General features: G+C 42.4%; 1 protein-coding gene across 1 annotated transcript in view; it reads left to right on the top strand.

Annotated features, from left to right (window-relative positions):
* Positions 1–14,776, top strand: part of LOC122681476 (amyloid beta precursor protein binding family B member 1 interacting protein) — a 73,681-nt gene that overhangs the window by 53,930 nt on the left and 4,975 nt on the right. The window contains exons 8-12 of the mRNA XM_043883616.1: positions 2,698–2,784; positions 4,291–4,434; positions 6,430–6,540; positions 11,391–11,489; positions 12,242–12,356. Of these exons, the coding sequence (XP_043739551.1) occupies positions 2,698–2,784; positions 4,291–4,434; positions 6,430–6,540; positions 11,391–11,489; positions 12,242–12,356 (556 nt within the window). The remainder of the gene's footprint in view (positions 1–2,697; positions 2,785–4,290; positions 4,435–6,429; positions 6,541–11,390; positions 11,490–12,241; positions 12,357–14,776) is intronic.

The following is a 14,776-nucleotide window of genomic DNA, read 5'->3' as shown; positions in this document are numbered from 1 at the left end:
TTTCAGCTCAGATTGTCCCTACCAGATAATGGATGAACTGTTAAATTCTGCCGCTTGCTACAGAGCCCTCCAAATTCTCACCCAAGAGCAATCAGTCCCTCTAAGGATTGCCCTGCATGATCTCCAGCTTGGAATTTCATTAAAGCAAAAGCACAGTATAGTACTACCACCTGGAAGGGGAAAGGGGTATTCAGAAGCTGAAAAAGTGAGAGGGGTCTCTGAAAAGATAATGGCTTCACAATACCCTCATAAAATGAGACCCTTCATAGTTTAGAAAGGCTCTTGCCCTGTCTGTCCTGCAGAGGGCGACACATGCCCTCCTTTTCTCAAATGATGATGATCCGCACACGCTCTGCAATCTTCATGTTCCTCTCCCTTCTTTCAACACAGACACTATCACATTTTCCCAGGGCCCTAAAGCACGTGTGCTTGCTAGCAGCACACTGTGTATTCATTGTCAGGACTAAGTTATCACATTTTTTAAAATTTTGGTAAAATAAACATAACATAGAATTTAGCATTTTATTCACTTTTTAGTGTGCAGTTCAGTGATATTAAGTCCATCCACACAATCATACTGGGTTCTTTCCTGTGGTGTTTAGAGCAGTTTAATACTGAGAGATTATGAGAAATTCAAAGCTCTGACCCTAATTGTTCTTGGGCAGTCACTTAACCTGTTTCCTTATCTGTGAAATAGCAACCACACCTACATTGTGGGGTTGCTGTGAGGGTGAAATGAAAAGTGTACCTGTAAGGCCTTAGTATAGAGTTCAGGCAGGTGGTATACGTTCCATATTATATTAGTCACAGTCTGCAAGCCAAATACATAAAATTAGAATAATCTCCAAACCCTATAGAATAACCACACTAATTCACAATATGCTGTCCTTTCAAATAATACATAAAAGTTTGTCTTTAAAAATGCATTAAAAGATAATTCAAGGATATCAACCTTGAATATTCACTGGAAGGACTGATGCTGAAGCTGAAGCTCCAGTACTCTGGCCACCTGACGAGAAGAGCTGACTCACTGGAAAAGATCCTGATGCTGGGAAAGACTGAGGGCAGGAGGAGAAGGGGACGACAGAGGATGAGATGGTTGGATGGCATCACCGACTTGATGGACATGAGTTTGAGCAAACTTGGGGAGATAGTGAAGGGCAGGGAAGCCTGGTGTGCTGCAATTCATGGGGTCACAAAGAGTCGGACATGACTGTGTGACTGAACAACAATAGAAAAGTAATTCAGTATTTATGGAAGGAGTTGTACCTGACTTATTTCCTCTATTTAAGTTAACAATTTGTCATCGTGACGCATTCTATTTCTAGGAGATCTCCTAATTTTACAAAGTTTGCTTTGCAGTTTGCTTCCTCTTTATTCTCAAACTTCAGTGTAAGTAGAAATCATCCAGGAAGTGTGCTGGAATGCAGATTCTCAGGTCCCCTGAGATTCCACTTCAGTAGGTTGGGGGCCCTGGGAACATGCATTTAAGAGATTTAGGGTGTTCTGGGGGTCACACTTGGGGAAACACTCCCATCATGTAAATAAACATTTGCGTCTAGACTCAGGAGGCTCCTTAACTTAGTCACTACCCTCCAGGGTTATATATTGTAGTTTTAATACATTTTTTTCCAGGCATTGTTTTATAAACCTTGTTTCCACCTGTAAGTCGTTAAATGCTTCAACTATGGTGGTGCTTCTGCCTGACATAGTCTACAAGCAGATGTTCCAAAAGGATAATCATGGGGAAGGCGAGGACCCTGGCTCCTCCGTGAGTCAGGGGCTGCTGGAATCAGAGTAGGTTTAGTCTCTCTGCCCTTGAACTGCACTGACCTCCAGTTTCAGGGGTAGTGGGTGTAGTGGTAAGAGCCCACACGTCAGACACACTTAGCTTTGGTGTTCATTCACACTGCAGTGCCCTAGCTGTTTAACCTGGCTGAGCTTCAGTCTCCTAACCTGTAAAGTGGAGGGGACTGTCACCTCGAAGCTTTGTCATTAGGATTGGAGGTGATGTTTGCAAAGTACCTGGCTGAGGATCTGCCATGTAGTATGTGCTCCCTCCAAATCGTGAGTGCTTCTAAATGGTGGTCTTCCTTGCCTTTGCTAAGCTGGTTCTCTTTCCAGAAATGTCCTTTCTGCTTCTCTTTGTCCCTGGAAGTTGCCAAGTAGCGAACTCTGTGTTGTGACTGACTCATGTAGTTTTAGAAAATTAAAATTGGTTGCCCACACTGATAAAAGTCCAGATTTCACGCTTCTCTGGAGAAGCCAGAATCTCTAGTCCTCAGGGACCCTACATGGTCACGAAAGGCCTGGGATCTGGGATGCTCCACTGTCCTCCAGTTCTGGGCTTTTCCAAGGGCCCTGGGGTCTCCAGGCCTCCCCCATTTGACACGGAATTCTAGACCATGGTTAAATTAAATGGCAGTTGTATCCTTTGCTGGTGTTTTCCCTCTTGTGGTTGCTTCCTCATTGATTTTAACTGTGCGGGGAAGGGCAGGTGTCACTTCTGGCCCATGGGGCAGTGCTCAGCGCTGGGTAAGCCCCTCGGTAAGCACTTGGTTGACAGAGACCATACGCTGTGGTCCTCAGTTTACCTCCTCCAGGTATGTGTCCCTCTCTGGCAAGACCACAGGTTCTGTGCAGGGCCTACCATGGTGACGAACCCTTACTGATCCTATCTTTTACTGTTTTATTTAGAATTTTTACCTGGATAACAAAGGAAAAAAAGAAAACAAAGAAACAAATGAGAAAATGAATGCGAAGAACAAGGAATCCTTGCTTGAGGTAAGATTAATTTTGCAGAGTAGTAGAAAAGAGAGGAATATTAGCTGTATCTTTTTAAACTATTTGCTTCTCAGAATAATGGGCAATTCAGAGAGACACTGAAATTTTAGCTTGGGGTTTAAGATCAAATCATTACTAAATTATAGCTATTTAGATCATTAAACTGGTTCTTGGAGTTGGTTGTTCAAAAGTATTGTTTTGGACAACATAGTTTACTCTTCATGAAGTTGGATTGGTAATTCTTGACTAAAAGACAACAATCCATATGAAACTCATCTCTAACATTCCATAGATTTCATTGCTTACATGCTCTTAACAGAAGTCAGGCGTGACTTCTTTGCAGTGAATTCTCCGATGCCCCTCCGGCAGGTGGGTGTGGTAGAAAGTGTGAGATGGCAGTTGGGAATCTGATCCAAGTTTGGTTCTGCCTGCTGAGGTTCATGTGTTATTGGGTAAGTCCCAGAACCTTGGTTTCCTGTATCGTATTGCATTATTACAAAGATTTAGGAAAAGAGTGGAAGCACCATGTGTAAAGTATGGTACACATGTCTGATTATCACTCAAGGCTGTATTGCTGAAGTTCGTTTGATGGTTGATTTTTTTGAAACTTCTGAATGACTTTCACCTTGCAACTTTGCTAAAAATTGAGGCTTTGGTCCCCACCTATAATGCAGATGCCTGCCAGGTCACAGGTCACAAATGGGCATGGGAGCCCCAGATTGTTGTTGTCGCAACAGCATGATGACCTTTTGAATTAGGAGATTTTCGGCTTCTCTTGAAAAGTCAGAAGACCTGGTGACACCTGGGCCCACATTCCCCCCTGGAGCCAGTTCACTGATGCTCATCATGAGGAAAAAAATGTATAACTGTGTGGGGTGATAGATGTTAACTACACTTATAATGGTGATCATTTTGCAATATATACATGCATCAAATTATTAGGTCGTATACCTAAATCTAATGCAATATTCTATGTCAACTGTATCTCAATTTAAAAGTATACCAAAAATAAAATACTGATTTATACATATTTTATGTCCAGAATTAATGATAGAATTTTTCTATTTACTAGCAGTGAAATCATAACTTTTCCACTTACAGGTAAAGGAATAAATTATATATTTATCAACCTACAGTAACAGAAATAGATTTTATGTAATACTTCTACAATACGTACCAAGATTGCTCTCACTACCTTCCTTATGAAGTTGGGGCTATCAGCATTCTTATTTTGCAGGTAAAGGCACTGAGGTTGAATCACTTGCTCAGAATCACAGAGCTAAGTGGTCAAGAAGCCTGGAAGTCGAACTCTGGAGCTGAAATTCAGTCAACATGTTCTTCCTGTCTTTTGGCAAATAGTACGCAGTGTCAATATATGCATTCAATTAGAGCTCTAGACAAAATGATTTTTAGCTTGCAGGCTAGCTTGCCACAGTTTATTTCAATGTGAACAAAATATATGTTTTATCTCTGATGGGTTTTATATCATTGGAATCTCAATTTCAGGAGAGTTTCTGCGGAACATCCGTCATTGTGCCAGAACTCGAGGGAGCTCTTTATTTGAAAGAAGATGGGAAGAAATCCTGGAAAAGGCGCTATTTTCTTTTACGAGCTTCTGGAATTTATTATGTCCCCAAAGGAAAGACTAAGGTCAGAAAGAAAAAAAAATATGCTTATAAAAACGGCATTTCATGAAAGTGCGAGTCACTCAGTCGTGTCCAACTCTTTGCAACCCCATGGACTTACACCATCCATGGAATTCTCTAGGCCAGAATACTGCAGTGGGTAGCCTTTCCCAATACTGGAATGGGTAGCCTTTCCCTTCTCCAGGGGATCTTCCCAACCCAGGGATCAAACCCAGGTCTCCTGCGTTGCAGGCAGATTGTTTTCCAGCTGAGCCACAAGGGAAGCCCAAGAACAGTGGAGTGGGTAGCCTATCCCTTCTCCAGCGGATCTTCCCAACCCAGGAATTGAACTGGGGTCTCCTGCATTGAAGGTGCATACTTTACCAGCTGAGCTACCAGGGAAAAACTAAAGAAATCCTCAGGTGGAAATGTCAGTACTCTACCTTTTGCTGTGAGATTCATGTGATGACAGGGTTTATTCAAATAAATATACTTTTAGGACAGAATTACAGAAATCCTTCTGAATCTCTCAGTTGCTTTCTTTTAAAGGTGAAGAAATCTATCTACTTTAAAAGTCAGGTCTCAGAAATTATGGCCAAAGCATTTCTCTAAAGATTCATTCACTTTTTTACATATTGATTTCAGAGGACTTTTTTCCCTTCCTTTTTACTCTATTGTTCTGTAGGCATAAAAGTATGACATCTTTTATCTGGAATCATACATCTGGGTATAGCCAAATTGGGGGACAGTTTAGCAAGATCTAGGCAAATGTAAAAGGGAATACCCCTTCAAAGGCCGGCTTCATGTTTAGCAATCTACCCCACAGAGTATTTTTTGTAATAGCAAGATATTAAAATAACCTCTAGTTATCTATAGTAGGATGGTTAAAGAAATAATTACATCTGTACAGTGTAATGTTATCTAGCTATATAATGTGATATAGCCTTTCATACATCCTGACATAGAAAGACCCCAAGATATAATGTTAAGAAAAAGAATAAATTAATGACAAAATATTAAGAGTAAAATCTCATTTATATTTTTAAAATTTTACATGTGAATATGTCTACACATACATAGGCATATAAATATATCCCCAAAAACATTTGGAAGAATCTCTTCTCTGGAGAAAAGAAATGAAAGGAGAAAAGAAGAATGAAGGAAGATTTTCATTTTTCTTTTAAATATATATTTATATTTAATTTATATTTAAATATAAATATATAATTATTTTTAAATTATGATGAATTATTTTTCTAATTAAAAAGACTATAACTTTAAAAATCCAGAAAAAAGGATTTCACAAGAAAAACATGTACTACCATATATAAAGGAATAATTGTGCATTGAGATGTAGTAATTCTGCCCTTTATTTTGTATTCTTTAAAAAACAGAATGTGAGAGGGGCAAAAAGTAATAGAACAAATTTGTAGTTGATGTGTCACCAAATATGTAGATTAGAAGTCTTCACAATGTATATTATACGCAAGGAGAGGATTCTGTTTCCATAGCAACACTGCCAGCCCTAAAGAGATGGCATGAAAGGAATCTCAAGAAGAGGTGCATGAGGTGTGTGCTGATTTTCTGAGCATCAGATACCACTCATTGTTCATCCACGAGGGATTTTTCTCCTAAATGCTCAGTCATGAAATCCATCAGTGACTTAGAATGGCTAAAGCCAAAATAAAACATCTGACAAGGTGCTCAGTCACCTTGTCTGGACCACATCAATATAGTAACGATGTCTCGAGGTGAGCCGGTCATCTCTAGGGGTCCGTGTGCAGGAGCTAGGACAGCACTGTGATCTTCTGCTCCACCTGTGGCATGCTGTTTTGCCTTAGATGTGCCCTTTCACTTAAAATGTAGGCCTGGCTTTTAGAAGACTACATGGTAAATGGTTAAGTAACACTTGAAATTCTGTATTTTCCTACTAAAATGTAACCCTTCATTGTGCCGTGAACAACCTTGGGAAAATATTACCTGTCAGCTAGGTTGAGGTTATTTTTTCCTTCTCTTTCAGACATCTCGAGATCTGGCCTGTTTTATACAGTTTGAAAATGTCAACATTTACTATGGGATTCAGTGTAAAATGAAATACAAAGCACCCACTGACTACTGCTTTGTTTTAAAGGTAGGTTTTAAGTCCCTACCTTAGATCTGTAAGCAGTTTGAATTAGTTATTTCCTTTTAAGAAAAGAAATGTTCAGGGAGAGGGGTTCAGGATGGGGAACACATGTAAATCCATGGCTGATTCATGTCAATGTATGGCAAAAACCACTACAATATTGTAAAGTAATTAGCCTCCAACTAATAAAAATAAATGAAAAAAAAAGAAAATCAAAAATAAATAAAAATCAAAAAAAAAGAAAAGAAATGTTCAGTGTTAAATAGTTAACTACAAGCATAACATAATAAGCTTTTTATTGTAAAGCAAAATAGGAGAGGAGAAAACATTTCTACCCAATTCAGATCATTTCCCCCAAAGTCTGTTACTGGGTCTAAAACTTTCAAGTTAGCCTGTCTGGATTTATTCATCACTTTATGAGAATAAAAGCTCTACATTTTGGACAGATTTTATTGACAAAATGATTGTTCAGTTCTTTACCAGGTCCTTCCTTATTCCATTGTAAGATATTTTGAGAAATTAGGAAGTTGACAAGACTTCCTAGAAAAATACAGAAAATAGAAAAAAAATCTTTTTCAAAAATAGTATTAGTGGGTCTTGAAACTTTTTAAAGTGCACATTATCAAAAGAGAGTATATATTATCAGGTGTCTGGTAAGGTTGACCTTAGCACCAGATTTTGGAAGGTTGGGCAGAAGTAACTTTTCTCTGCCAAATATAACAACTGATTCCTAGAAATGGACTCGAGGAATTTATGGAGCCCTTCTGGCCCTGACATTGCCTCCAGCACCACAAATTCCCCTTCACAAGTTCACACCAGAAGAACCCAGGTTATCTCATTCCATTCAGCTCGGGTGCAAGGCTGTGTGCAGAACTTCCTGCAAATATACTTTATTATTTTTTATTCAATTATAAACATTGCTGTGCAATGTTATATAAATTACAGGTGTACAGTATAGTGATTCACCATTTTTAAAGTTTATACGCCATTTATAGTAATAAAATACTGGCATAGAAAGGGCCATGAGAACAATGGCAGACACATTATATATTGCATCTGCAATGCAGTGAGTTAAGCACTTTTCATACGTCAGTTAATAGATTGATTCATTTAATCCTTCATCAGCCTGCTACGGTACGAGCCACAGTCCTCCCTCGTTTGCTTGCTCTCTTTGTTTTTGGCTCTGCTGGGTCTTCGTTGCTGTGCACAGGATCTCTCTAGTTGCAGAGAGCGAAAGCTGCTCTCTCGTTGAGGCGCGTGGGCTTCTTCTTGTGGTGACTTCTCTTGCTGCGGCTCCCAGGTTCTAGAGCACGGGCTCCGTAGTTCTGGCGCACAGGCTTAGTTGCTCCATGGCATGTGGGATCTTCCCGGACCAGGGATCGAACCTGTGTCTCCTGCAACGGCAGGTGGATTCTTCACCACTGAGCCACCGGGCAAGCCTTCTCTGAAGTTTGTAGATGTGGAATCTGGGCACAGAGACTCTCAGCCAGGAAGTAGCTGGACCAGGATAAGAAGCCAAGGAGGGGGAGGGTGGGGTGGGGAGGCTGTTCTCTCAGATGCTGTTTGCCGGCACACAAAATCTCTTCTCTGCCTCCCCTAACCCCAGCCCCAGCCACTCTTGAACTGTGTCTTCATGATGTTGCTCTCTGCCCTCGTTTGCAATCCTGAGACTCAGAACTTAGAAACACAGAGGCCCTCCTTTGCACACAGGCATCCCGATGCCTGCACGGCATAAAAATGTCTTCTGGCTCTAAGCGTCAACAGTCGGGGCTTCTCTGCTGGTGATGAAATGCGCTTCAGAGCAGACAAATATAATAAAAGTTGTCAGAAGCGGGTAAGGGCCCATAAACCCATGGCCAGTGACTGGAGCAGAGATGTTCAGCAAGAGAAAGCAGAGACCTCAGACCTAGAGGTCTCCAGGTTCCTAGTGCTGACTCACAAGCTTGAGACTAGGTCCCAGGATCATGGGTTGAACTATCTGGCCTGGGACGCAGGTCACCCTGGGCTGTACCAAGAATGGCGATGCTGAGACCCAGGGGAGGACCTCCCACGGACAGGGACGAGGGCTCTGAGGTGGAGAAAAATGCAGGCCTGACGATCAGAGAACAAACAGGAATCAGAACAAACAAACAACCCAACAGGAACATGCATTTCCCTTTTCTCAAAATGATGACCGATTCTGTACTCAAGCCAGGTTCCTTATGGGCAGTCACCCTGCTTGTTTTGCACTTAGGCACACTTCTCAGTTCCTTCCCCCAATGCTAGGAATTTTTATTCATTTGCTGAGTAAAAGGGTCAGTCATCCTTTGGAGAACTTAATTTTTTTACAAACATTTTGGTCACTTATTTCCCTTTGTGTCCACGCTGGAGGGTGGAACACTCTTGATATGCAAATATTTCATGAGGGTGAGCAGATTGATAGAATTCAAAGAGAATGCACATACACTGCAGAAAGGGCTCAGGATTAGAGTAGCGTGTTAAGAGAGCATGTGAGTCCACAGACATGCACAGGCTGAGAAGTTCAACCCGGGAGCTTCTTACTCAGGATGAACCCATGGATTATGACCGTCCATGGAGGGTGCTGCCGGGAAGATGGGAGTTTGAGTCCTGGCTCTGTCTCATGGCACAGTGTCAAGACTCGCTAAGCTTCACTGCCCTCTGCTATGAAGTTGAAATAACCCTTCCCGTGCAGATTAAACCATCTATGCCCGTAAGACCATTAGTGCAATGTTGACAGGCATAACCAGTGAGCAAGAATTGGAGTCATTCTTACTGCACTCTAGTACAGTTAAACATGTCTGTTGACCGGCATTTCTCAAACTTGAGAGTACATGGGACTCGCCAGGAGAGCTGTTAAGACAGGTGGTTGGGCCCCCAGAGCTTCTGATGCTGTGGGTCTGGGATCTGGCCCAGGAATTTGCACGTCCACCAAGCTTCCAGGTTCTTATCTGCCTCTTCCTTCCACAGCTGTCACCTCTTCCAAAGAACCTTTCTCTGTTTTCCAACTTTTGCTGCAGACTTTACCATGCCATCAAGTGATCATACATTTGTTTACATACGTCTCCCTCAGCAACACCCCAGCCACCACTTCTTTAGGATGGTGTGAGTCACTTTTCCTCATCTCTAGCTAACCACTCAGAGGTATCTACCGAATGCACGAGCCCTCGCTTCTCATCAGGGTTCTGCCACTCAGTGTGACCTTGGATAAATAGCTTCACCTCTCTGGTCTGCCACTGTTTCGAGGATCTCTAAGATCCCTTTGGACAAGGGTCTGCAGTTGCCCTGACCTTTGTGTGCTGCGCGGCATGTCTCTGGGAGCTTCTCCCTTTCTGTGGTCAGCAGCAACCAAACCAACGGCAGAAAAGGCTGGCCAGTGGCACGGAGCTAGCATTTTTCCTTAAACTTCTTTGCAAACATTTTTCCAGCTAAAAGCTCAAGGGAGTAAACGCCTTGGCAAGGTCCCAAGCCATGACAGCAGACTAAGCTTAGGGACTTGCCGAGTGACGTCCCGGGAGCCTGTAGGGTTCCTGCCTCGATGGGCGAGCCAGAAAGGAACCTTGTGCCCACCAGGCAGCTCATCTTAGAATCATAAAATCCGAGGCTCACGAGTGATCTTTGAGGTCATCTTCAAGATCATCCAATGTTTAATTCTCCTGTGTCCAGTCCTGGTACACTTGTGATATGAGGAAGTTGGTGAGATGCACCCCATTAATGTTGGGGAGAATGAGCCAAAGTCTGGACATCAACCTCTTCATCACAGGAGGAGCTGTGGTTAGAACTCATGGTCAAGTGTTCTTGCCTGTGTTTTGTGCTCAGCAGCCACTGTGTTTAAAGGAAGAACCACATTTTACTCTGGATGAACATACTTAAGAAATTGTTGATTGGGCTGTTCAAATGGATCCCTCTGCCCAGACAGTTGCTTCCTGCCTTTCACTCCAAACACAATATGATTTACAGTCTGCTCCTGGGAACCCGGCTTTCCCATCACATGGCATGCACAAAAAAAAAAAGAAAAGAAATTTTAATATACCAAGCCCAAGGTAACAAAAATCAAAATTTTTAATTCCTCCAGGAAAAAAAAAAAAAAAAGCTGTTTTCTAAGAACAATTATAAACCCAGATTGCAGGGGTCACCCATGTTTTGCCCGTCTTACACAAGGACCAGACCAGAAAGTTCTGTTCTGGTTCAGTTGGAAAGTTTGGTTGGAAGTTAGGAAGCCGTGTTTCTGGTGCTGAAAGACAGGGATGTTCTATATGACCTTGGACCTGTAACACTCCGTCCCCTTCGCACCTGCCCATCACTGTTCTCTTTGACCAGGAGCTCCTGGAAGGCCCAGGTGACCCCCTAGTGCAGCACCCAGCTCACCGCCACTTAAAATTAGACAGAAATACTCCTCTGGGCTATGCATGTGGGTAAGAGATGACAGAATACAGGGCAAAACCCTGAATTCCTCATAGCAGAAATAACCCTAGGCCTGCATGAGAATCACAAAAGCATTAATTCCTTGACATGAGAATTACATCAGGTAAATTCCCTTATCAGATAAATGGAGAAGTGATTTGGATTTCTTGTAGGGCTAGAAACATAATAGACGTGGTTTCCAGATGTTCGAAAAGCAGGAATGGAGATGACTATTGATAATATAGTAAAAAGTGCTTGTGATAAATCATGTCAATTCTTTCCAAATTTAGCCTCTATAAAAAAGTACCCCTATTCCTAATTCTAAAATTGCTACCAGTGATTTTCGCCACCATCTCAGGAAATTTCAGACAGTGTGAGAATTTTCTAAACATTTTTTTGAAAGGTGTTAATTTGTGAAGAGTTTACAAATGGTCTTTGGAATGACTTTTTTCCAGCATCCCCAGATTCAGAAGGAGTCCCAGTATATCAAGTATCTGTGCTGTGATGACGCCAGAGCGCTAAGCCAGTGGGTCACGGGAATCAGGATCGCCAAGGTGAGGGAATGGGTGGACTCACCCCACCTTGAATCTGCCAGCTAGCATCCTGACATGGGTCCAATCTTTGTGCTACTTGGAAACAGCTGATTCATTCTTTTCTTTTTTTAATTAATTTATTTGGCTGCAGAAGATCTCAGTTGTGGCCTGTGGGATCTAGTTCCCTGACCGGGGATCAAACCCAGGCCCCCTGAATTGGGAGCTCAGAGTCTGGACCACGGGGAAAGTCCCAACACCTGATCCATTCTCACTAAGTCAATGCCATTAATGGATCAATGCCACAACTATCACCTTGTTTATTTGCCCATTGGTTTTTTATTGAGTTAAGTGGGAGTGGTTGACACATGGACCTCTCCCATGACCTGAGAAGCAGGGATTTATTTTCATATGAGCCATTGCAGATATTGAGTTTATGGATAGCTTTGCAAGTGTTATGCGTAATTAAGAAACATGAGATACAAGCTATGGCAAAATTACATAGAGACATATGTCATCACATTGCATAGCTAAAGCTCCCTTCTCATGGGGAGGTACAAATATTACCTGATTTTGCTAATCTGGAATATTATTTCACATATGAAAACATGGTTTGTGGATTTTTTTTTAATGGAAATACTTCTAAAAGTATGTCAGAAAAGGAGTAAAAAGAATAGTCATGAGGTTCTCTTTTCCCTGAATTTGTGGATTGCAGTGGAGTGCAGAATTTGGGATAAATGGATTGCTCTGTTGCTTCTTTTGTGTTCTCTCTCTAGTATGGGAAGACGCTCTACGATAACTATCAGCGGGCCATGGCCAGGGCAGGGCTTGCCTCTCGGTGGACAAACCTGGGCACAGTCAACGCAGTGCCACCAGCCCCGCCTCCCACAGGTACCATGCAGGGGGGAGATTCTGACACCTGTTCCAAGCTCAGAGCTTGTTCTCAAACTTACCTAATGTATTTCATAGAAACAGGACTCTGTAGACGCTGTACTGAATACTCTTCCGTCCTGATGGTCAAATGTAAGATCCCCCAATACCTACCCCCCACATGCTTGTATCTCTTTATAAGTGACTTTTAGCAAAGCTCTGACCCTTTTATTCATGATGTGCTTATGGAGAAGATGGTGGTCACCAGCTTAGGGTGAGCTTGTAGGAAGCTGTGTCTCCTCAGAGTATAAGTGTGATGATTGTCCAAGGCTCCATTAATGCCCAGCAGACTGCCCACACCAAGGGTGAGAGCATTCCTTGGTGTTTTGCCTCAGTAACATCACACCTAAGTCCTTGTACCCAATTCTGGATGTCACATCTGAATGTGACAGCTACTAGTTTGTATTTTAAGACACTGAGAGATGGAGTGGGTACTATGTTACTGCTGTTTATATATATACAAATTTGCATATACATATACACACAAATAGATCTATATATATACATACATATGTATACACACACACACACACACACATATATATAATTTTTGGTCCTTATAGCAAGGTATACATTATTATCATTCACTTCACAGCTGAGAAAACTGAAGCTGTGAGAAGCTAGTATCTAGCTTGGAAAATATGCAGTTCTATGCCAGGATCCCAGGACAAAGACCAGACCTGGATGTATTACTACACCATTTTCTTCCACTTTCTCTCCTGCTCTCCTGTGTCCTTCTCATCAACACTGCTCCCTTCTTCAAAGAAACAAATTTAAAACCCTCTTATGACTCCAAATCCCCCTCTTACTGCTCCATCTGACAAGCAGACTATTCTAAAGGGTGGACTGTATTTGCTGTCTCTGTTATTCTACTTCCTGTTCACTCCCCAGGGCTTCCCAGGTGGCTCAGTGGTAAAGAATCTGCCTGCCAATGCAGGAGACCTGGGTTCAATCACTGGCCTGGGAAGATCCCGTAGAGAAGGAAATGGCAACCCACTCCAGTATTCTTGCCAGGGAAATCCTCTGGACAGAGGAGGCTGGCAGGCTACAGTCCATGGGGTCGCAAAAGAGTCAGACACGACTTAGTGTGTAAACAGCAATGTCTCTTCACTCTTCATAACCATTTCAGTCAGGTTCCTGCCTCTAGCACATCATGGAAAATGCTCTTGCGAAATCAAACTACTATAGACTTCTCTCTTTTTTTTTTTAATTTAAACTTTCCAGCTATACCCCACAGCATGGGGATCTCAGTTCCCCGACCAGGGATCAAACCCCAGTCCCCTGCATTGGCAGTGTAGAGTCTTAACCACTGGACTACCAAGGATGTCCCATAAACCCTTCTTTCTAGTTGACCTTTCAACAACCCCAGCACAACTGACCACTCCTGGAGCCAACCCCTTTTCTGGGGTATCACACACTCCACCTACACCCAACCTTAACTTCTCTAGCCACTCTTTTTCAACCTGCTCTAATAATTCTTCTTCTACCCCAACTTAAATTACCCAAGGCCGAGTCAATCCTAACCCTACTCTCATACTATCTCCCTAAGTGATCTGATCCACCCCCAGCACTGTCTACAGGCTCATCACCTATAACTGCATAAATCCAATCAAGGCTTCTCTGTTGACCTTCAAACCCGTGTATCCAACTGTCTGCTCAGTGGCTTCATCTGAATGCACCCTAGACCACAAACTCAACATCTGTAAAACCGAGCCCATCCTCTTCCTCTCCTGACTTACTCCCCCATGATTGTTCTGTTTCCACAAATAACATCACCATCTGCCCAATTATTCCTGCAGGAAACACGCAAGAAAAGCTCATTGTTGTCAAGTTGTGTCTGACTCTTTGCAACCCCATGGACTACAGCATGCCAAGCTTACCTGTCCTTCACTATTTCCCACAGTTTGCTCAAATTTATGTCCATTGAATCGATGATGCTATATAATCATCTCGTCCTCTGTCATCCCCTTCTCCTCCTTCCTTCAATCTTTCCCAGCCTCAGGGTCTTTTCCAGTGAGTCTGCTCTTCACATCAGGTGGCCAAAGTATTGGAGCTTCAACTTCAGCATCAGTCCTTCTGATGAATATTCAGGGTTAATTTCCTAAAGGAGTGATTGATCTCCTTGCAGTCCAAAGGACACTCAAGAGTCTTCTCCAGCACCACAATTTGAAAGCATCAGTTCTTTGGCACTCAGCTTTCTTTATAGTCCAACTCTCACATCTATACATGACTACTGGAAAATCCATAGCTGCGACCAGATGGACCTTTGTTGGCAAAGTAATGTCTCTGCTTTTTAATTTGCTGTCTAGGTTGGTCATAGCTTTTCCTCCAAGGAGCAAGCATCTGTTAATTTCATGGCTGCAGTCACTATCTGCAGTGAT

The sequence above is a fragment of the Cervus elaphus genome, chromosome 23 (assembly GCF_910594005.1).
Source record: "Cervus elaphus chromosome 23, mCerEla1.1, whole genome shotgun sequence".
Taxonomy (NCBI): domain Eukaryota; kingdom Metazoa; phylum Chordata; class Mammalia; order Artiodactyla; family Cervidae; genus Cervus; species Cervus elaphus.
Note: the sequence above shows the minus strand (reverse complement) of the source record. Positions and strands in the feature narration are given on the sequence as shown.